This window comes from Dipodomys merriami, unplaced genomic scaffold (genome assembly GCF_024711535.1).
Source record: "Dipodomys merriami isolate MVZ:Mamm:240054 unplaced genomic scaffold, mDipMer1.0.p SCAF_62, whole genome shotgun sequence".
Lineage (NCBI taxonomy): Eukaryota > Metazoa > Chordata > Mammalia > Rodentia > Heteromyidae > Dipodomys > Dipodomys merriami.
The window spans coordinates 4,979,020-5,001,877 of NW_027206202.1; the positions used below are offsets into that span (position 1 = coordinate 4,979,020).

The 22,858-nt window shown below is 51.7% G+C and overlaps 2 protein-coding genes across 5 annotated transcripts in view; one reads left to right on the forward strand and one right to left on the reverse strand.

Annotated features, from left to right (window-relative positions):
* On the forward strand, window positions 1-17,988 carry Ern2 (endoplasmic reticulum to nucleus signaling 2). 4 transcript variants are annotated; one of them, XM_070004320.1, is made up of 22 exons: window positions 1-85; window positions 1,946-2,051; window positions 2,602-2,635; window positions 2,892-2,964; window positions 4,877-4,949; window positions 5,089-5,196; window positions 6,454-6,555; window positions 7,806-8,070; window positions 9,540-9,618; window positions 9,707-9,854; window positions 9,948-10,054; window positions 11,472-11,627; window positions 11,886-12,048; window positions 12,796-12,880; window positions 13,641-13,830; window positions 13,913-14,012; window positions 14,103-14,302; window positions 16,197-16,344; window positions 16,431-16,558; window positions 17,223-17,346; window positions 17,419-17,501; window positions 17,600-17,988. In XM_070004320.1, the coding sequence occupies exons 1-22, from the start codon at window positions 53-55 to the stop codon at window positions 17,900-17,902; spliced, it is 2,808 nt and encodes a 935-aa protein (XP_069860421.1). In that variant the 5' UTR covers window positions 1-52; the 3' UTR covers window positions 17,903-17,988. The 4 variants fall into 4 exon arrangements, with proteins under 4 accessions (XP_069860421.1, XP_069860422.1, XP_069860424.1 ...); XM_070004321.1 differs by having other exon boundaries at window positions 17,434-17,501; XM_070004323.1 differs by having other exon boundaries at window positions 17,695-17,831.
* Window positions 17,949-22,858, reverse strand: part of Plk1 (polo like kinase 1) — a 14,710-nt gene continuing 9,800 nt past the window's right edge. Inside the window, exons 6-10 of the mRNA XM_070004324.1 lie at window positions 21,205-21,360; window positions 20,110-20,187; window positions 18,919-19,073; window positions 18,620-18,802; window positions 17,949-18,407 (exon numbers count right to left, since the gene is read on the reverse strand). Coding sequence (XP_069860425.1) covers window positions 18,201-18,407; window positions 18,620-18,802; window positions 18,919-19,073; window positions 20,110-20,187; window positions 21,205-21,360 — 779 coding nt within the window. The 3' untranslated portion in view covers window positions 17,949-18,200. The remainder of the gene's footprint in view (window positions 18,408-18,619; window positions 18,803-18,918; window positions 19,074-20,109; window positions 20,188-21,204; window positions 21,361-22,858) is intronic.

Here is a 22,858-nt window from a genome sequence, read left to right on the forward strand (position 1 = left end):
GAGAGCAGCTCAGGGGTGGCGGCTGTGGACCCCAAGGGAGCTCTGGCTGCAGATGGCAGCGCTGCTGGGGATGCTGGCGACACAGGTGAGAGCTGGGAGCGCGGGGTCAGTCAGCCAGGCACAGGGGCCTGGGACCAGCTGAGGGACCGGGGTGCAGCCAGGCAGTGGGGGGTCGTCTCCCTCCCATCCTCCTTCCCTTGGCTCCCCGGGTTGCTCCAGGTTGTCTCCTGGAGGGTGGAAAGCTAAATTTGGGGAATTGTTGCCCTGTCCCTCACACCGTCTAGCTGGGCAGCCGTGCCAGGCATAGCTAGCTGCAAGTAGAACAGATCAGCCACCTCCCCTGCCGTAGCTGGGGCGGGAGGGGCATCCTAGCAGTAAAGCCAGGACTCTTAGAATGTCTTGGGGTGAGGGCTCCAACTTCCTTTAAAAATACGATCAAATGTAGCTGGGAGTGTGGCTCATTGGGTAGAGCAAAAGGGAGTTCCTGAGTTCAATCCCCAGTACATATATATATATAATAAAGAGGTTCCAATCCATAAGTCAGGTTATAGATACAATACAATTTATCTTGATCAATGTCACCCTTCCATCATTTCCCCTCATTCCCCTCCTCCCCTCCCTCCCCTCATTATGTAGTTCAACTTTTACATAATATACAATGAATATAACAGTCTCATTTGCTCACCTTAAAAAATAAAATCAACTTAAGGATCCCCTGTGGGAAAATGCATCCCCCCCTCACTCACAAAGGGACCCCCCCACACACACACACACATCACCAAGTTCAGAAGGTCTGGGATAAATGAACTTCAAGTGTAAGGAGTCCAGTTCTCTGCAGAATGAACAGACCTCATTTACAGAGAGGCAAGCTGAGGGACAGAAGTCGACCAGCCAACAGCATGAATGTCTGGCCTTTAGAACCCTCAGGAGCTAAAGGGCTGGTGGGAGAGTTAGGGCATCCACCAAGCCCCTCCCAGCCCCTCTGAGCTCATCCATGGTGACCAAGTCATGATAAGTATTTCCTGAGAAATGAGCACCATTAGAAAAATCTGGATTTGTTCTTTAAAACATTAAAAATAATGTTAAAAAGACAAAAACAAAAATGTCAACCCTGCTGCTCAACCTATGCAGCAAACCAGTCAGCAATCTCGTCTCAGGCTGGTCTTACCTGCCCAGTTACAGATGACAAAGCTGAGTCTCAGAAACAAGAAGGGTCTAGAAGGTGGCACCCTGGCTCTCACCAGCCACCCTTGGCTCAGCCCTAAAGTTGAGGGTCCCAAAGCAGGATGTGGCCTCTGAAGGGGTACAGTAAGGCCACCCGGATATCAGGGTTCCTGCTGTGAGTTCAAGCCTCGCCCTGTTTGCTCAAGGAGAGGCCTGAGTTGGTGAGCTGGCCCAGCATGGGCCAGATGTAAGGGGAGCCCTGCCTCCCTCCCTTTCTCCTTTCTCCTTCCTCTGACACCCCTCCTCCCCCTTGCCCCCAGCTGCGGTCCAGGGACACCAGGGGAGCCTGGCAGCAGAAGCTGCAGAGCCAGTTTGGAGCAAGAGAAAGGGTGATCTAGAAAGAGCCAGGCTTGGCTAGGCATGTGGGTTAGTGGTAGAATACTTGCCTAGCATGCATGAAGCCCTGGGTTCAATTCCGCAGTACCACATACACAGAAAAAGCCAGAAGTAGTGCTGTGGCTCAAGTAGTAGAACACTAGCTTTGAGCAAAAGAAACTCAGGGACAGCGCCCAGGCCCTGAGTTCAGTCCCCAGAACTGGCAAAAAACAAACAAACAAGATGATGATGATGATGATGATGATGATGGGGGGGGGCAGTGCCCCTCTGATCTTCCTTCCTCTTCTCTGTCCCCCTCTGGGAGAAGAGGGGGGTGTCACATCATCCTGCCTGGGGTGGAGCAAAATGCTCTTCAACCCAGAGCTGATGTTGCTAACCACCCCAGGTCCAGCCCCTCAGGCCAGAGAACCTCCTGTTTGTGTCCACCTTGGATGGAAGTCTCCACGCACTGAGCAAGCAGACAGGGGACTTGATGTGGATGCTGAAAGACGGTGGGTGAGGAATGGTTGGTTCTCTCCTTGGGTCCCTAGTTTGGTGAAGGGGGGGGGGGGGTGGATGTGTGTGTCAGGTAACAACATAGCATTGGAAACCAACAAGCCAATGCCTGTGGGCAGCTTTATCACTTACCAACTGTGAGGCCTTAGACAAACCACTCTGCCTCTCTGAGCCTTATTGTCTTTACCTGTAAAATGGGGCCAAGGGTAATGAATGACCCTACCTCTTAGAAGGATGACATTGGGGCTGGGAAGGTGGCTAAGTGCTAGAGCACTTGCCTTGCATGCATGAGCACCACATAAGCAAAAAGAAAAAAGCTGGAAGTGGCGCTGTGGCTCAAGTGGTAGAGTGCTAGCCTTGAAGAGCTGAGGGACAGTGCCCAGGCCCAGAGTTCAGGCACCATGACCGGACCCCTCCAAAAAAAAGATATTAAAAAAAAAAAGGATGATACTGAATTTTTGTCACCTGTGGGGGGCTTGGGGTCTGCCACACGGCAGAAACACTCAATGAGGGTCTAGAAGGACTCTACGTCCATGTCCCCTGCAGATGCCATCATCCACGGACCCATGTATGTCACAGAGTAAGTGAATTCGGAGTCTTTCAGAGGGAGGGAGCCGCTGGAGATGGGGGAGTCGTTGTGATCTGGAAAGGTTTGGGGGATGCGTGTTGGAGGTAAGAGAAACGATTCATGCAGATGCACTATGGGACAGGATCTTGCTGTTCTAAGCTGTCTCCCACCATGACAGGTTCAGGTAGCTGAGAGGGTGGAGGGGTGGGGACCCCATGAAACCAGGGGTGCGTCCCCCACCTTCTCTGTGCTCTTCTCTTCCCCACAGAACGGCCTTTCTCTCAGACCCAGCAGATGGCAGCCTGTACATCTTGGGGAACCAGAAGCAGCAGGGGTTAATGGTATGTTTCCCATAGTGCTTTGGGGGTGGGGGAAGGCCAGGCCTCCGTCCGCCACACTCCAAGGGGCAGCAAGGACCAATATGGGTAGAGACGGGTGCTTTGCAGAGGATGTAAGTCAAGGCTCTGCACATGGCAGGAGGGATATCTGTTAGCAGTCCATAGGGGGTAGGGATGCCATGGTCCACGCCTGTAATCCTAGCTACTCAGGAGGTTGAGATCTGAGGATTATGGTTCAGAGCCAGCTCCGGCAGGAAACTCTGTGAGACTCTTATCTACAATAAACCACTCAGAAAACCGGAAGTGGTGCTGTAGCTCACGTGGTAGAGTGCTCACCTTGAGTTGAAGAGCTGAAGGACAGTACCCAGGCCCTGAGTTCAAGCCCCACGACCGGGGGAAAGGGGGAGAAGAGAGGGAGCAGGTCTGGCTGGGTCTGCAACGCAGGCCTCTGAAAGGATTGCAAGGGGGAAATGCTTCTCGAGAACTCTGAGAGGTATGAAGGGGAAACTCTACATGTCAGTCAGCTTTTGCTAAATAACAAACTGTCCCCAAACTCAAAGGCTCAAAAATCCAAAGAACGTGGCCACGTGCCAGTGGTTCATGCCTGTAATCCTAACTACTCAGGAGGCTTAGATTTGAGGACTGAAGTTTGAAGCCAGCCCAGGAAGGAAAGTTAGTGATACACTTGTCCATTTACCACCAAAAAAGTGAAGCTATGGCTCAAGTGGCAGAGTGCTAGCCTTCAGCAAAAACCTAAAAAATAAAAAATAGCTGAGAGACAGCACCCAGACCCTGAGTTCCAGCCCCAGGACTGGCACAAAATAAATAAATACATAAATAATACAGATATCAGTGAAAGCCAAATGGTCTCTGGTGACCACAGAGTTTCTAGACCCTGATCCCAACCTTTCCCCATGATCGCGATCCAATCACAAAACCCTGGCAGGCCTGACTCTGCTCCCATAGGGTAAAAAAAAAGAGGGGGGTGGGATCTCCACTCACCTCACCCAACCAGGGTCTCCTGTACCCGGGTGCATCTCCTCACCTTTTCTGAGTGGCCATTGGCAGGTTTTATGGGTTTTTATTTTTGTTTTGTGCCAGTCCTGGGGCTTGAACTCAGGGCCTCACATTCTTGGCTTGGCTTTTTCACTCAAGACTGGCACTCTGCCACTTGAGCCACACCTCCACTTTTTGGCTTTTTGCTAATTAATTGGATATAAGAGTCTCAGACTTTTCTGCCCTAACTAAACTTCAAATTGTAATACTCCAGGTTGCAGCTTCCTGAGTAGTTAGGATTATAAACCTGAGCCATGGACACCCAGCCCATAATAAACAGTTTTGGTATCTCTGTGATTTTTTTTTCTGGCCAGTCCTGGGCTTGAACTCAGGGCCTGGGCACTGGCCCTGAGCTTCTTTTGCTCAAGGCTAGCACTCTACCATTTGAGCCACAGCACCACTTCTGTCTTTTTCTGAGTAGTTTATTGGAGATAAGAGTCTCAGGGACTTTCCTACCAGGGTTGGCTTCAACTTGTAATCCTCAGATCTCAGACTCCTGAGTAGTTAAGATGATGGTGTGAGCCACTGGCATCCGACAATATCTCTGTGATTTTAAGGAGGTCATTGGGCAGGGATCAAGTGAAATCGATGGCATCTTAGCACTGAGTGTGAGATTTTTCTGCAGTTCCTCAAAGAGATGTGTAGCAAAGTGGTTAAGTATCCTGATTCTAAAACCTGTCCCCCTGGGTTGCAAACCTGGCTCTTCCATTCACTGGCTATGTGACATTAGCTGAGTTACTTAACCTCTCTGACCTCCAAGTTCCATATCTGGAAAGTGGAAATAATCCTGAGCCTTCCCAAGGAACACTGGTGCGTGTGTGTGCTCTGACTCCTTCCTGGGCCTGTTCCCTCCCCTTAGAAACTGCCATTCACCATCCCGGAGCTGGTTCATGCCTCTCCCTGCCGCAGCTCCGATGGGGTCTTCTACACAGGTGAGCATCTCTCCAGCCTGTGGGATCCAGGCCCAAGCCACAGAGACCATGACCTGGGTCACGCCGGGCCAGCTAGGGAGCAACAAGACATGTGCCCTCTCCATGCCATCTTGAAGGCTGGCACTCTCCTCCTCCACAGGCCGGAAGCAGGATGCCTGGTTTGTGGTGGATCCTGAGTCGGGGGAGACACAGATGACGCTGACCACAGAGGGTCTCTCCACCCCCCACCTCTACATTGGCCGGACTCGTGAGTCCCTCCCAGGATGCTCCCCGGCTTCTGGGCGACCCCTCGCCATTTTCTCTGCGTGTGTACTGATCCTGGGGCTTGAACTCACGGTCTAGGCGCTGTCCCTCGGTGTTTTTTTATTTTTCTGCTCAAGGCTTGTACTCTACCACATGAGCCACAGCTCCATTTCTGTCTTTTTGGTGGTTAATTGGAGTTACAAGTCTCACTAACTTTATTGCCCAGGCTGGCTTTGAACCGCAATCCTCAGATCTCAGCCTCCTGAGTAGCTAGGATTATAGGCATGAGCCACTGGCACCTGGCTATGTTTCTTTTTGGGGGGAGGGTCGGCCGTGGGGCCTGAACTCTGGGCCTGGGCGCTGTCCCTCAGCTCTTCAGCTCAAGGTTAGCGCTCTACCACTTGAGCCACAGCGCCACTTCCAGCTTTTTCTGCTTATGTAGTGGTGCTAAGGAATCGAACCCAGGGCCTCATGCATACAAGGCAAGCGCTCTACCACTGAGCCACCTTCCCAACCCTCCCCTTCACTTTTTCTCTGCTCAGGACTGAAAATTGATGGCTTTTTCTTTTGTTTTTATTTTGCCAGTCCTGGGGCTTGAACTCAGGGCTTCTTTTTCTCAAGGCTAGCACTCTACCACTTGAAACACAACACCACTTCTGGCTTTTTCTGTGTATGTGGTACTGAGGAATTGAACCCAGGGCTTCATGCATGCGAGGCAAGCACTCTACCACTGAGCCACCTTCCCAGCCCTGATAATTGCTCTTCAAGCAGAGTCCAGAGTATTAATCTTACCAAGCACTGGACAAAGAGGCTGCGGTAGCCAAGTCCTGGGGGCTCATACCATTAATCCTAGCAATTCAGGAGTCTGAGATCTAAGGATCCTGATCCAAAACCAGCCCAGGCAAGAAAGTCCATGAGACTCTTACCTTCAACAAACCACCAGAAAACTGGAAGTGGAGCTGTGACTCAAAGTGGTAGAACACTAGACTTGAGCAAAAGAGCTCTGGGACAGTGCCCAGGCCCTGAGTTCAAGCCCCATGATGGACAAAACAAAAACAAGAGGCTGGGTGGGGATGGGGCAAGGAACAGCAATAAGCAACTCAGGCCTGGTCTCTGCCATTGTAATGGTCAGTCAGCAGGCTGAGTGCTAGGAAAGACCCATCCCCATCCCCATAAGATCAATGAATCCTGAGGGAGGTAGGACACTGGGGGGGACCCCACACATGTGTTCCTAACAATCTTGCTTCTGGGGATCCCCCAGAATACACTGTCACCATGCACGACCCCAGAGCCCCGGCCCTGCGCTGGAATACCACCTACCGCCGCTACTCGGCACTCCCCGTGGATGACCTACCTGGAAAGTGTGAGTACCACCTTCCTCTGGTCCCCACCACAGAGCAAGATCTCCCACCCAGAAGGCCCTGAATGACATCCACAACCAAGGCCCGCCCCCCCATCTACCCAGACCACGCCCCCAACAAGTGACCACACCCCCACCAGCTGACTCCCAAGGCTTCCCTTCTTCGCCCCACAGCATCCTGACTCCTCTGTACTCCATTGTGATCTTGGGTGGGTGACCCCCCCTTCACATCCTGAGCAACCTCCACAGCTCCTATAATTGTACTGACAGGCTGAATGACCTGTGTACCTGACTTTAAGTGACCTTTTCCCAAAATGACCTTTCCAAGTGACCTGGCCACCCCCATCTTCCCAAGGGCAGCTGACACCTGTATCCTAGCTACTCAAGAGCCTGAGATCTGAGGGTTGAGTATCAAAGCCAGACTGGCAAATTTGGGAAACTCTTTTTTTAATGTTTATTGTTATTATAAAAGTGATGTACAGAAGGGTTACATTTACATAAGTCAGGTAAAGAGTATATTTCTTTTTGTGTAATGTCACCCCTTCTGAGAAACTCTTACCTGCTGTTAGCCAGCAAAAACCTGGGCACAGTGGCTCATACCTGTAATCCTAGCTACTCAGGAGGCTGAGATTTGAGCCTTCAGTTTACAGCCAGCCCAGTCAGGAAAGCCCATGAGCCTCTTATCTCCAATGAACCACTAAAAAGCCAGAAGTTAAGCTGTGGCTCAAGTGGTAAAGCACTAGCTTTGAGCAAAAGAAGCTCAGGGACAGTGGCCAGGCCCTGAGTTCAAGCCTCAGGAGCAGCACAAAAAAATAGGCTGGAAGTAGAAGTGTGGCTCAGGTGGTAAAGCACCACCCTTGAGCCAGTAAGCTAAGCAAAAGAAGTCCTGAGTTCAAGCCCCAGTTCACGCGTGCACTCATGCATACACACATACGCACACATATACACACACACATTGGCTCTGGCCTGAGCCTCATGCCGGGATCCAGAGATATCACAGTGACATCTCTAGGGGCCATGGATGGCTGGTCCTTTCACATTTCAGATAACCCACAACCTCCTGGCTACGATGACCTAGGCTTAGCTTCTCAGTCTGATTGGCTGAATTCCCACAGAGTAAGGCTATAGGAAAGCCCTCCACACCTGAGCCACAACATATGAATAACCCGTCTTCAATGTGATCTCACTTGACCCCCCCCCCCCCCGCAGCTCTCAGAGCTGCCTGACATCTTCCCAGCCATGTTTCTTGGCAGACGTGAGCCACCTGGCATCCTGCGGGGTGGGCCTGCTGCTGACTGTGGACCCAGGAAGCGGGGCGGTGCTGTGGACACAGGACTTGGGCATGCCCGTGATGGGCGTCTACACTTGGCAGCGGGACAGCTTGCGACAGCTCCCGCATCTCACCCTGGCTCGAGACACCCTGCACTTCCTGGCTCTCCGCTGGGGCTATATCCGGCTGCCCGCCTCAGGTCCCCCAGACACAGCCACCCACTTCTCTGCTCTGGACACTCAGCTTCTGTAGGTATCCGTGTCTGCGGGGCCCAGGGAGGGAGTTAGTAAAGTTGGTACAGCCCAGGCCCAGTGGCTGAGAGGGATGACTGAAGCCATGAGCTGCCAAGATTCTTGAATCAAGCTGAGCACCAGTGGCTGTTATCCTAGTTACACACCTGTAATCTAGATGATCTAGGTTCGAGGCTAACCCAGGCAGAAAAATTCATGAGATCCACCCCCCCATCTCCAAAGTAACCAGCAAAAAGTAGGACTAGGGGTATGGCTTAAGTGGTAGAGTGTCATCCAAGCAAACTGAGCAAACTTGAGGCCCTGAGTTCAAACCCCAATGCTAAAAAGAAAAAAAAATAGGTGAGCTAGACATCAAGATAATATATCCCCAAGTCCTGGACAGCCCTAGTATTCACAGAAATTCACAGGTTCCAGATAATAGGGATGGTAGTCACACCTGTAAATCAGCACTCAGGAGGCTGAGACAGGAGGATCTCATGCTTGAGACCAGCCTAGACTATATAGTAAACCTTGTCTGCAAAAAAGGGCGGAGTTATGGCTCAAATGGTAGAGCACCTGTCTAGCAAGTATGAGACCCTGTGTTCAAACCTCCATATCACAGAAAAGAGAGAGGGGTGGGGGGAGAAAGCAAGGCAAATTTGACATAGGAGGGCCTTCAGATCTCAACCTGTCCTGAACAGTAGGTAGCACACATTGCCAATTGCTGTTTTAAATGTCACCTCTCCTTATACCACTGACTAGTCTAGTGCCTGCACCCTGTAGTACCAGACAGGCTGGGAAATCAGGAGTTGTCTATTCATTCAATCTGCTCCATACATATTAGCTGAGCCCTTACTATGTGCCAGCCACTCACTGGGCTCTGGAATCTGTGTCTGTTGGGGACATGGATGTGTCAGGATGCCATGTCAAGAGCCAGTAGCTCATGCCTATGATTCTAGCTACTCAGGAGGCTGAGATCTGAGGAACACAGTTCAAAGCTAGCCAAGCAGAAAAGTCCATGTGAGACTCTTATCTCTAACTACCAAAAAGCCAGAAGTGGAGGTGTGACTCAAGTGGTAGAACTCTAGCTCTGAGTGAAAAAGCTAATAGGCCCTAAGTTCAAACCCCAGTACTGCATAAAAGAAGAAAGAAGGAAGATTATATTTTTAGATTCTGTGAGTCAAATGGATGGTTTTCCTGGTCTCTTCGGTTCGTGGGTAACTTGGTAGAGATGACTATCTCAAATGGTCCCGATAAGTTGATAGACTGATTTAGTCTGAACATTGGCTCATTGCTGTGCCATAAAAAGTCTCTGATGTGTTATGAAAAACTAGGCTTTCTCCTGGGGGGAGCAGATTTGCTGTGGTCTCATTGGCCGAGGCAAGTCACCTGACCAGCCTAAAGTCACTATGAAAGGAAACCAGGTATCAAATTAAAGCCCCCTCCCCACATCATTACTCATCCTTTTCTCTTCTCTCCTCCATCAGGATGACACTGTATGTAGGGAAAGATGAAGCTGGTTTCTACGTTTCAAAAGCACTAGTCCACACGGGTGTGGCCCTCGTGGTGAGCCAGGGTCTCCAAATGGCCTGGAAAGAGGGGTGGGGTGGGAGAGGAGTCCCTGTCACCCATGGCTGTTCATCTTCTGCCCCAGCCTCGTGGACTGACCCTGGCCCCCGCAGACGGCCCTACCACCGATGAGGTGACACTCCAAGTCTCAGGGGAGCGAAAGGGCTTCCCCAGCACGGCGGTCAGATACCCCTCGGGCAGCGTGGCCCTCCCTAGCCAGTGGCTGCTCATTGGTGAGGTCCTGAGCCCCAGGTTCTGGGCGCCTGTGTCTGAGTTGGAATGTTGAAGTCACTCTCTACCCTCTGATTTTTGTACCTGCCATTAAGGACACCATGAACCACCCCCAGTCCTACATACTACCATGTTGAGGGTCCGGCCAACCCCAAGGACAAGACCCCCAGAGAAAAGCCAAACACCAGCTCTCTTCTTGCAGGTCAGCACCATAGGTTACAGGGCATGGGGGAGGAGTCTGTCTTGGGAGTGGGAGGGGCAGCTCCAGCCACTAAATGCTGGGTCACTTGAACTTCATCAGTTCTCAAAGAACACATATTTTGTTCTTTGTGACTGTCCAAAGTGTTAGAAATACCCAAAATGGATCTTGGAGCCGGTGCCAGTGGCTCATACCTGTAATCCTACCCTCTCAGGAGGCTGAGATCTGAGAATTGCAATTCAGAGCCAGCCTGGGCAAGAAAGTCCATGAGAATCTTTTTTTTTTGGGTCCGGTCGTAGGGCGCGAACTCTGGGCCTGGGCGCTGTCCCTCAGCTCTTCAGCTCAAGGCTAGCGTTCTACCACTTGAGCCACAGCGCCACTTCCAGCTTTTTTTCTTTTTGCTTATGTGGTGCTGAGGAATCAAACCCAGGGCCTCAGGCATGCAAGGCAAGCGCTCTACCACTAAGCCACCTTCCCAGCCCTCCATGAGACTCTTATCTTCAATGAACAACCTGAAAACCAGAAGTAGAGCCACAGCTCAAAATGGTAGATCACTAGCCTTGAGCAAAAACGGCTCAGGGACGGTGCCCAGGCTCTGAGTTCAAGCTCCAGGACCAACATCAAAAAAATTATCTGCAATGTGAAGTATGGCTCATGGTTCTTTCTTTTTTTATTCTTTGTTAGTGTAAATACTGCAAAAGTCATCAAAGGAGAAATTGAAAACAGAAAAACCTCTATCCAGATACGCTTTCCTGGGACTGGGCTGGATAGGAAACACTAGTAAATAGTTCAAGTTTAGAAGGAAGAGCCATAGCTGGATGCTGGTTGATGTATCCCTGTCATCTTAGCTAGTCAGGAGGCTCAGGTCTGAGGATTGAGGTTCAAAGCCAGTCTCAGCAGCAAAGTCCTGGAGACTTGTCTCCAATGAACCTGCAAAAAGGTGGAAGTGGAGCTGTACCTCAAATAGTACAGTGCCAGTGTTGAGTGAAAACACCAAGTGAGAGGTCGAACTCTGAGTTCAAAGCTAAGTAGACACACACACACACACACACACACACACACACACACACACACACACACACACACACACACATGAACAATCATTCTCAAGTCTGATTACTCATGAGAATTACCAGATCTGCCAAATTCTGAATCTCTAGGGTTGGAAACCTATATTATTGTTATTATAGGAACATCTGTGCTTCTAGTGATGTGATTCTTTGCTAGATTTGGCACACACCACCCACCCAGCCATCATGTTTCAATATCTCCATGGAGACCTAGTGCAGACCCTCTCCTCCCCTCCCCAACCTCCCCACCAAGCCCCATCCTAGACTGGGTGATGAACAACGTGTGTGTGTGGGGGGGGGGGGGATTTATGACAGGAGGGAAAATCAAGAGTGGATGTCTTTGTCCCCAGCTCTTGGGCCTGAACCGCGAGGAGCCTGGGGAGCCAGAGCTGCATCCTAAAGAAAACAGCCCAGATCCCTCTCCAGGACTGGTACCCCAAGATGTGCTGACCACAGTGCTCACTGCTGTGCTCCTGGGAGGTTGGCTTCTCATCCTGATCAGACAGGTAAGCCCATCCCCTGAGCTCAGGACTCCTTGGCAGGGTCTACAGGCAGGAAGGCTTCTCTCTCATAGACTGGTTAGCAAGTCTTTCCTCCACCTACCCTGACAACCCCTCCATGCCTTTCCCGAGATCTCCCCCAAGCTCTGGCTCCTGTGCTCTGTAAGTTCAGGCTCCAGTGCAAGGCCATCACAAGCACAGGTGTAGGGCCATCAATGGGCTGGCCTAGTGGAGGCGGGGCTGTCTTAAGCCTTTGCATTATAGCGGCAGCAGCTGGTGGAGAAGCAGCCCCAGAAGCCTTCAGCACCTGCAGGCCCTCCTGACATCTTGAAGGATGCTCAGGCCCAGCCCTCGAAGACCACATCGCAGGGCCAGAAGAAGGTTCAAACCCCCTCAGAGCAAGCCTTGCCATCCTGCGATCCTGATGGTAAGCTCATTATAATCTTATTTTGTGCTTGTGCCCATCCTAGGACTTGAACTCAGGTCCTGGGCAGTGTCCCTGAGGGCTTGTTTGTTTTTCTTGCTCAAGCCTAGCACTCTACCAATTGAGCCACAGGTCCACTTCTAGCTTTTTGATTATTACTTGGAGAGTCTCATCGATTTTCCTGCCTGGAATGGTTTCGAACCTTGATTCTCAGCTAGCTCTCAGTCTCCTAAGTAGCTAGGTATACAGGCGTGAGCCACCAGGGCCCGGCTGCTGTGGTTGAGATAGAATCTCTCCATGCCCAGATGGACCTGGACCGAGATCCTCATCTCTGCCTCCCAAGTAGACAGGATGACAGGTGTGAGCCACCAGCTTCCAGCTGCCAGTTAACTTCCTGTGTGCAGCCAACTGAACCTCAAAATGACCCAGTTACAAGGGCGGAGGTAGGGGTTAACCAAGCATGTATTCATCAATTCTCACACGACTGCAGTGTGGACATTTGTCTGCTTTCCATGTTGGGAAATGATCGTGTCTCAGTCACTCGCCTATAGACACATCTGTGAGCCCAGGTAGCACCAGGCACCAGAACCATGGGGCCCACTCCCATTCCATGGGCCTCCCTCTCACCCAGGGGACCAGGCTGGGTGGAAATCCAGAGGAAGGTGGGTCAAGGTGAGGGTGGGTTTGGACTGGGCTAAGGAGTGGCTGGCAGAGGTAGGAGTGAAACTCCATTGCCATCCTGTCTTCTAGGGGAGCAGATCACTGTGGTGGGAAAGATCTCTTTCAACCCCCAGGATGTCCTGGGGCGTGGAGCAGGTGGGACTTTTGTTTTCCGGTGAGTCCTTCAAGCTACTGCCCTTGGCAACTACTCTTTCAGTCTCCCCAAACTCGAAACTGGTTAGCCCTCTTACTCACCACTTCCCACTTTTTTTGTGCGCTGATACTACTGAGGATTGAACTCAAGGGCCTGGGTACTCAGTCCCTTTGGTTTTCATTCCAGGCTGGTGCTGTACCATTTGAGCAACACCTCTACTTCTGGCTTTTTTTTCTGGTTAATTGTATGAGTCTCAGACTTGCTGGGCCCTAGTGGTTTATACCTGTAATCCTAGCTTCACAGATCTGAGGATCAAGGTTTGAAGCCATCCTGGACAGGAAAGTCTGTGAGACTCTTATCTCCACTAAACTATCCAAAAAATAAGCCTGAAGTGAAACTGTAGTAGATTAAGTGGTAGAGGGGCTGGGAAGGTGGCTTAGTGGTAGAGTGCTTGCCTAGCATGCATGAAGCCCTGGGTTCGATTCCTCAGTACTACATATACAGAAAAGGCTGGAAGTGGTGCTGTGGCTCAAGTGGTAGAGTGCTAGCCTTTAGCAAAAGCAGCTCAGGGACAGTGCCCAGGCTGTGAGTTTAAGCCCCAGGACCAGCACCAAAAAAAAAAAAAAAAGTCTCAGATTTTCCTCCCAGGACTGGCTACAAACTTTGATCCTCAGATCTCAACTGTCTGAGTAGCTGGATTATAGGCATGAGCCACTCATGGTCTGACTCCATTTTTTTTTATCATCTCTGTACCCCTATCCCTTGTCTCCCCCCCACACAGGGGACAGTTTGAGGGGCGGGCCGTGGCTGTGAAGCGACTCCTTCGGGAATGCTTTAGCCTGGTTCAACGAGAAGTCCAGCTCCTTCAAGAGTCTGACAGGCACCCCAATGTCCTTCGCTACTTCTGCACCGAACGGGGGCCCCAGTTCCATTATATTGCCCTGGAGCTCTGCCAGGCCTCCCTGCAGGAGGTCAGTCAGGACTCTGGGGTGGGGGGAATGGGAAGCAGGCCTTGGACCAAACACTAACACTTCATCCTTGACTGCTTTCCAGTATGTGGAGAAAGCCAGCCCAGGCAGCTGGGGTCTGGAGCCCAAGACGGTACTTCAGCAGATGATGTCTGGCCTCGCCCATCTTCATTCCCTGCACATAGGTACCCACTGCCCTGCCCCTGGGCCCCTGCCCTCCAGCCCCTGTCCCCTGCACCACGCACAGCTGGAACTCTCTTACTCTTTCTCCATAGTGCACCGCGACCTGAAGCCAGGCAACATCCTCATCACCGGGCCTGACAGCCAAGGCCGCGGCAGGGTGGTCCTGTCAGACTTCGGCCTCTGCAAGAAGCTGCCTGCAGGCCGGTACAGCTTCAGCCTCCGGTCTGGCATTCCTGGCACAGAAGGTTGGATGGCACCAGAGCTCCTGCAGCTCCCGCCTCCCGAAAGCCCAGTAAGCCTTCCCATCTCTCCCTGGACTGGGAGCTCCTTCCTGCCTTGGTCCCAGTCCATGTGGGTAGCGGGGAGCCACTCTCCAAAGCTATTTTCCACCCATACAGAGAGGAGAGCCAGTCACCAGTCTGTGACTCATGCCTGTAATCCCAGCTACTCAGGAGGCTGAGCTCTGAGGATCACAGTTTTGAAGCCAACCTAGGCAGGAAAGTCTGTGACACTCTTATCTCCAATTAATATCAAAAAGCTGGAAGTGGAGCTGTGGCTCAAGTGGTAGAGCGCTAGCCTTGAGCTGAAGAGCTGAGGGACAGCGCCCAGGCCCAGAGTTCAAGCCCCACGACCGGACCAAAAAAAAAAAAATTTAAAAAATGGCCAGGTGTCCATGGCTTGTGCCTATAATCCTAGCTACTCAGGAGGTTAAGATTTGAAGATCTCAGGCTGGGAAGCTGGCTCAGTGGTAGAGCGCTTGCCTTGCATGCCTGAGGCCCTGGGTTCCATTCCTCAGCACCACATAAGCAAAAAGAAAAAAGCTGGAAGTGGCACTGTGGTAGAGCGCTAACCTTGAGCTGAAGAGCTGAGGGACAGTGCTCAGGCCCAGAGTTCAGGCCCCAACGACCAGACCCAAAAAAAAAAAAAAAGATTTGAAGATCTCGGTTCAAAGCTAGCCCAGGCAGGAAAAGTCCCAGAGACTCTCATCTCCAATTAACTGCCAAAAAAGCCAGAAGTAGGCATGTGGCTCAAATGGCAGAGCACTAGTCTTGAGTACAGGAGCTCAGGGACAGCACCTATGCCTTGAGTTCAAACTCCAGGACTCGCAGACACACAAGAAATGATACCAGGTCCTTGTAGGAGTGAGGGTCACTCACAGATTGATAGGGCTCTGGGGAGCATAAGCTAAACTGAGCTTATGTGGCTGGAATCCAGGGCAGCATGGTCCAGAGATCCCAGGATGACAAATTCGTGTGTGTGTGTGCATGTGTGTGTGCGTGCGTGTGCGTGTGCAGCATGTGTGTGTGTGTGTGCAGCATGTGTGTGTGTGTGTGCAGCATGTGTGTGTGTGTGCAGCATGTGTGTGTGCAGCATGGCCCAGAGATTCTAGGATGACAAATTCGTGTGTGTGTGTGTGAGACATAAGTTGAAGTCAAGTTAGTCACAAATGACTAACACAGAAACAGTCATTAGGCCAAGCCATTCCACTGGGCAGTTCAAAGCCAGCCCAGGCACGCCAAGTCTGTAAGATTCTTCAATTAACCAGCAGAAAGCTGAAAAACAGAGTTGTGGCTTAAATGATAGTGCACCAGCCTTAGGTGAAAATGTTGAGCCAGCACCGGGGGCCAAGTTCAAGCTCCAGAACCAGCTCCTTTACCTCCACACCCTCCCCTCCCTCAAAGAGAGAAAGCTCCAAGTGTTTGCCTAGAAACTTAAGGACTACATACATTGATGGCATGATAAGCCTGTACTGAGTTTTCTAAAGTCAGCACAGGTATTTTAACATTAGGGAAATCTGGGTTTGCTAAGTAGCAGGGGCTCACATCCATAATCCTAGCTACTTGGGAGGCTAAGATCTAAGGATCATGGTTCAAAGCCAGACTGGGAAGGGAAGTCAGTGAGATTCTAATCTCCAATTAACTACCAAGAAAGCCAGAAGTGGAGCTGTGGCTCAAGTGGTAGAGCCCTAGCCTTGAGCACAAATACTCAGGGATAGTGTCAGGTCCTGAGTTCAAGCCCCAGTACTGGACACATGTGCACGCATGCATACACACACACACAGCCTAGACCCGAAGTTAGGAAGTGAGTCTGGAGCCCAGAGACACCCAGAGAGGCATCATTGATGAGTTCTAGTTGAAACCCACTCCCTAGACAGCCAGACTTCTCACAGCTATCTCTCCCCACAGACCAGTGCCGTGGACATCTTCTCGTCAGGGTGTGTGTTCTATTACGTGCTTTCTGGAGGCAATCACCCTTTTGGACAGAGTCTCTACCGCCAAGCCAACATCCTCAAAGGGGCCCCCTGCCTGGCTCACCTGGAGGAAGAGACACATGGTGAGTGAGGGCTGGGCACCCAGCAGAGCAGGGAGGCAAAAGGGTGGAAAGCCAGAGAGGCTGAGCCACCCCGTTCCACCTTCCAGATGGGGTCATGGCCCGAGACCTGGTGTGTGCCATGCTGAGCCCGCTGCCCCAGGCCCGGCCCTCCGCTCCCCACGTGCTGGCCCACCCTCTCTTTTGGAGTAGAGCCAAACAGCTCCAGTTCTTCCAGGTCAGAGAGGGAGATCCTGGGAAGAGCTCACCCGACCCGCAAAGTCCCAAGTTTCGGTCCTGAGTAACACGGAAAAAAAAGTTAAGAGAGTAGCTGGGGGACCAAGGGCTCACGCCTGTAATCCTAGCTACTCAGGAGGCTGAGATCTGAGGATCGGGGTTCAAAAAGCCTGTCTGGGTTATTCTTATCTCCAATGAAGCACCAAAATGTTGGAAGTGGAGCACTAGCCTTGAGCAAAAAAAGCCCAGAGACAGCACCCAGGCCTTGAGTTCAAGCCCCACAACCAGCGTACACACAGAGTGGGGATAAAACAAGAGCAACCACCTATTTCAGGGAGCCAGGCTTCTTGTCTGAGCCCGGGGTATGGGCACCTCAACACCACCATCCTGGCATATCCTGGACCCTGGGCAGCTTCCCTAGAGCCAACTGGGTGGGAGACTCAGACCACTCCCTACTACCTGCATCATCATTCATGCAGTGTAGTGTGACCTTTAACAAGAGACAGACTGTGCGCGGAGCCTCAGCCTGCTCCTGAGTATAAGGGAGATTGGGGTATTTCCTCTTGGGGGAGGAGGGATCACTAGAGGCCAGGCAGAGAAAGCCATCCCTGTCACCCCAAACCACCCTGATGCCACACAACACACTTGGGTCTTTGGGGTCCTAGGACGTCAGCGACTGGCTAGAGAAGGAGCCCGAGCAGGGACCGCTGGTGACGGCACTGGAAGCTGGAGGCCACACGGTGGTCCGGGACAACTGGCACCAGCACATCTCTGCCCCACTACAGGCAGGTAGAGGCCATGCTGGGAGTGGGCCTGGGGGGCAGGGAGCTGAGGGAGCCCGGCTAGAGCATCTCTGGGCAGCCAATTTGTCCACAGATCTGCGACGCTTCCGGTCCTATAAAGGGACATCAGTGCGAGATCTGCTCCGTGCCATAAGGAACAAGGTATGTTTTTTGGGGGGGGCTGGGGGATGTGAGGGGGGCTGGATCCCAAGGGAACCTACCACAGCTAAGACAGGCTCCCTGCTCTGCCCATCTCCCAGAAGCACCACTATAGAGAGCTGCCCCTGGCCGTGCGGCAGGCTTTAGGCCCAGTCCCCGAAAGCTTCGTGAAGTACTTCACCCAGCGTTTCCCCAGGCTGCTTCTCCACACCCACCATGCCATGAGGAGCTGTGCCCTTGAGAGCCTCTTCCTGCCTTACTACCCGCCCATGTCAGAGGCCACGGAGCCCCACCAGGGGCCAGGAGAACCTGGGGGAGCCGGGAGCCACAGAGGTGGACAGCTAAGGCTGGCCACAGCATCTTCCAAGACCAAGCAGCACCTGCTAAGGCAGGGCCTGCCCTAAAAGCTCGGCCCTGAGCCAGCACAAGATGGTTGGGGGTGGGGCCAGGGAGGGAAAAAAACAACTCATAAATGTTTAATATGTATAAAGCCAAGGAAGAAAAAAAAAAAGTCCCAAATTCAATAGAAATATACTCTGTACAGATCACACAGCATGGAGCGATCACACAGCGTGGAGCGATCACATCCCCCCCAACATGTACAAATAACTTACAAACAGCTCCAACCTGCCACGAGGGCCCAAACAGGGCAAGCCCAGTGTGGGCCGAGAGGCAGAGGGGTACCAGTCCTGAGGCAGGGGTCTAGGAGGAGGCCTTGAGGCGGTTGCAGGCCGAGCGGGAGCTCAACAGCTTGTCCACCATGGTCCGGGCGTAACGCAGCCGGCTGGCCAGCTCCTTGCAGCAGCCGTGCTCTTCCAGCAGGCTTAGGCGGTACGTGCGGAAGTCCCGCTTCTCGTCGATGTAGGTCACTGCCGCCATCAGAGGGCACAGGATGAGTTTCGTGTGATCCTGGAGAGGCAAGCGGGGAGATGGAAGGTATCCAACTGCTATTAATACAGGGAGGAGGGAGGAGGACACATAGGGAGAGGAAGATTCCCTACACACACAGTGGGGCCGGGGTGTGTGTCCACTTCCCGTATTTCCTGCTGCTGCTGCCATCAGAGACAGGGATGAGGACCCCAAGCCTCCCCCGCCATACCCTGCGCCCGTGCCCAGCCCACCTGGAAGAAGTTGATCTGCACAGTGCCGTTGCTGAGGTGCAGGATGATGGCACTGCGTGTGCGGAACCAGGTGCGCAGGTAGGGCAGCCGAGCCAGCTCGTCGCCTTCCCGAGGAGTGATGTTGGCACCTGCCTTCAGCAGGTGTTCGCTCATGTAGTTGCGGAAATACTTGAGGAGGGTGATCTGAGGGCAAAGAGCAAGGAGGGGGAGGAACAGGATTGCAGAAGGAAGGAGGGCCTGATCCCCGGCACAAGCCACCCCTCACCTCCTCTTCGAGGACAGCCGATCGCCCAGCCTACCTTCTTGGTCAAGGAGTTGGGGTGGGAATTCACGGTGAGGTAGGACTCGGTGCCGTCACGCTCTATGTACTGCAGGCTCTCCCCATCATCATAAAGGATGAGGCGAGTGGAGTCATTGAACAGCACCCCCACACTGTTGTCGCACAGCTGGTACCCTAAGGGCCAGGGGAGAGAGACCTCAGAAGGGCAGGGAAGGGGCAGGCAGAAACTGGGGGGGCCTGAAATAGAGGAGACAGAAGGGCTGACAGAAGAGAACCTAGGGCTGCTGGCTCAGGCCTGTAAGCCTAGCTACTCAGGAGGCTGGGATCTGAGGATCGCAGTTTGAAGACAGCCAGGGCAAGAAAGTCCTTGAGACTAATCAACCACCAAAAAGTTGCAAATAGAGCTGTGGATCAAGTGGTAGAGTGCCAACTTTGAGCACAAAAGTTCAGGGACAGTACTCAGGCTGTGAGTTCAAGTTCTAAGACTGGCACAAGAAAGAAGGAAAGAAAGAGAAAGAGAGAGAGAGAGAGAGAGAGAGAGAAAGGAAGGAAGGAAGGAAGGAAGGAAAGGGAGAGTAAGGGAGAGAAAGAAAGGGAAAGGGAGGGAGGGATGGAGGGAAAAAGGAAAGGAAGGGAAGGCGAGAAAGATGGAAGGAAGAAAGAAAGAAATGGAGAGAGGGAAGAAGGAAGGGAAAAAATGAAAAGAAAAAGAGAAGGAAGGAAGGAAGGAAGGAAGGAAGGAAGGAAGGAAGGAAGGAAGGAAGGAAGGAAGGAAGAAAGGAAGGAAGGAAGGAAGGAAGGAAGGAGACCCACAGCCAGGTGCTGGTGGCTCACATCTATAATCCTAGCTACTAAGAATGCTGAGATCTGGTGGGGGAGGAGGATTGGGTGGGAAAAAAAAAAAAAAGAATGCTGAGATCTGAGGATATTGATTCAAAGCCAGCCCAGGCAGAAAAGTCTGTGAGACTTTTATCTCTAATTTACCACCACAAAACTGGAAGTGGAGCTGTGGCTCCAAGTGGTAGAGTGCTAGCTTTAGTGAAAGAGCTCTGGACAATACACAGGCCAGGCACTAAGTTCAAACCCCACAACCAACCAAAAACAAAAACAAAAAAGAGGACCCAGGATCACAGGAAGGCCAGTGCTTACAACAGTTTCAAGGGACACCTGGCCCCAGCTGAGCTGCTCCTGCATTCTGGAAGGAACTTACCAAGGCCATACTTGTCCGAATAGTCAACCCACTTGCTGACCCAGAAGATTGGAATGCAGGCAGGGTCCTCGGCCTCCTCTGTGACACAAGCAAGACAGCAGATATGTCAGCACCAGCCATTTCCTCTCTGCAGCTGGCTGCACCCACACCCCGGGCTTCCCAGGAGACCTGGGACTCAGGGAAGAACAGGAAGAGCACAGCAGGGCATCTGATAACCACAAGCCCCAAGTCACAGTGAAAACTCTCCATACAGTGCACCAAATGCCACCCACTCCTGTCTTTGGTTGCCACTTAATAAAATCCCTCTGCATGACAAGAGGGACAAAGATTAATGAAACCAATCAAGGGGCCAGACTTGGCAGGCAGTGGCTTCAGATGGTATGAGTCAGGGGCTGGCAGACCCCATCACGAGAGATTAAGAGACAATCTACCAACTGACAGTTCCAAACACCAAACGCTAGGCTCAGTGCACCAGTAAATCCCTCATTTCAGGGACACTAAACAGAAGACAAAAAGCTGAGGGTCTGTTGGGGTGGGAAGTGTCACCAAGAACTACAAAGCAACCAAGGGACCGGTGGCTCATGCCTGTCATCCTAGCTACTCAGGAGGCTGAGATCTGAGGATCACGATTCTAAGCCAGTCCAGGCAAGAAAGTCCTAGAGACCCTTCCCTCCACTAAACTACTCAGAGAAAGCCAGAGTGACATCATGGCTCAAGTAGTAGAGCGCTAGCCTTGAACAGAAGAAGCTTGGTGACAGCACCAAGGTCCTGAGTTCAAGCCCCAGGACTGTCCTCCCACCCCCCACCCCCAGAAAAAGAAAACAAGAAAGACCCAGGGTGCTAACGTACAGTGCTGGTATGTCACCCACCCAGAGAATTAGTCCCTGTAGAGCAAGAAGAGACACAGAAGACAAAGACAGGAGCCCCACCATGGAGGACTTTGGCCTCCGAGAAATGGGAACCAAAGGACTAGTGTACAGAGAGGAAGAGACAGAGTCAAGTCAAGTCAAGCCAGCACAGACGGTGAGACTCGCCCTGGCTTCTCCAGATACTCGCCCAGGCCCATGGCCACTGCTCGGACTCTACCACCCTCACCTTGCCTCACCAGGCCGCGCTCAGAGGGCTTAGATGCATTGACGCTGTGCAGCTGCTGTAGCATGTCACCCAGGTGGCACTCGACCGCCTCGCTGGGCTCTCGAACTACTGCCTCTTCTTTTTCTCGTGGTCGCTCTGGCTGGGTGTTCTCAGTGCCTAGAAGATATGACCACACACATGGGTGAGGGGGGGACTCAGGAACACCTGCCACAGTTGGCACTCTCCCCAGAGCAGAAGCTTTTCATACATTTTTTTGCTGGCCATGGGGTTTGAACTCGGCCTGGGCGCTGTCCCTGAGCTCTTTGGCTCTAGCAGTCTACCATTTTGTGCCACAGTACCGCTTCCGATTTTCTGGTGGCTACTTGAAGAGTCCCACAGACTTTCCTGCCTGGGCTGGCTTTGAACTATGATCCTCAGATCTCAGTCTCCTGAGTACCTAGGATTACAGGTGAGAACCACCAGCACCCAGAAAAGGCTGTTTAGCTACTACTGCTTTGGGGAAACTGAGTTAGTGTCAGACTATTAAGAGCTGTAGCTGCCAGGCTCACCTATTATTCAAAACTGTTCTAGGGGCTGGGAAGGTGGCTCAGTGGTAGAGCGCTTGCCTTGCATGCATGAGGCCCTGGGTTCGATTCCTTAGCACCACATAAGCAAAAAGAAAAAAGCCAGAAGTGGCCCTGTGGCTCAAGTGGTAGAGCGCTAGCCTTGAGCTGAAGAGCTGAGGGACAGTGCCCAGGCCCAGAGTTCAGGCCCCACAACCAGACCCCCCCCCAAAAAACACACACACACACACACACACACACAAAACTGTTCTAATTCAAGCAAAAGTTAAAGAACATCAGCATGCATGCAAACAGGGTCCAGTATCCCAGGAAATAGCAACACAGATCAATGGGACAAAGTCCATAGACCTTTATATAAAATCCTAAGACTTTCCCACCCTACAAATTGCTTTACGTGCTTATATATAGCCACGATCTAAAAGGTTAGGCATTGAAACCATGGACATTAGAATGAAAGGATTTTGTCTTTGTGTTTACATGATTAGTCTTTCTCCCACCAACATGCTCTTTGTATAAAAAAATTTATTTCAAGCCGGGTGCCAGTGGCTCACGCCTGTAATCCTGGCTTCTCAGGAAGGTAAGATCTGAGGATCATGGTTCAATGCCAGCCTGTGAGACTTTTTATCTCCAATAAAGTACCAAAGAACTGAAAGTGGAGCTGGGGGTCAAGTGGTAGAGTGGTATCCTTCAGAAAAAAAAAAAAATCAAAGACAGTGCCCAGGTCCTGAGTTAAAGCCCTAGGATGGTACAAACTAATAAATAAATATACATACATAAATAAATATGTGCAGGGAGCAGGGAATAATGATGCATGCCTGTAATCCCAGCACCTAACCAAAGGCTACTAAGTACTAAAAGTAGATGGGAAATTCCTGGGAGAGTCATTGCCCAGTACTCTTTTTAAGTAGATTTGAAAAGTTTCTATAACAAAGCTTTTGTTTTGTTCTTGCTTTTTAAAAATCTTCCAGGCTGGGAAGGTGGCTCAGTGGTAGAGTGCTTGCCTTGCATACATGAGGCCCTGGGTTCAATTCCTCAGCACCACATAAGCAGAAAAAAGCTGGAAGTGGAGCTATGGCTCAAGCAGTAGAGCA

Coding starts and splice junctions, on each gene's coding strand:
- Ern2 (XM_070004320.1), top strand. CDS start 53: ATGGCAGCGCTGCTGGGGATGCTGGCGACACAG. Junction 4,950..5,088: donor CGATGGGGTCTTCTACACAG/GTGAGCATCTCT, acceptor CCTCCTCCACAG/GCCGGAAGCAGGATGCCTGG. Junction 16,345..16,430: donor CCTGGAGGAAGAGACACATG/GTGAGTGAGGGC, acceptor TCCACCTTCCAG/ATGGGGTCATGGCCCGAGAC.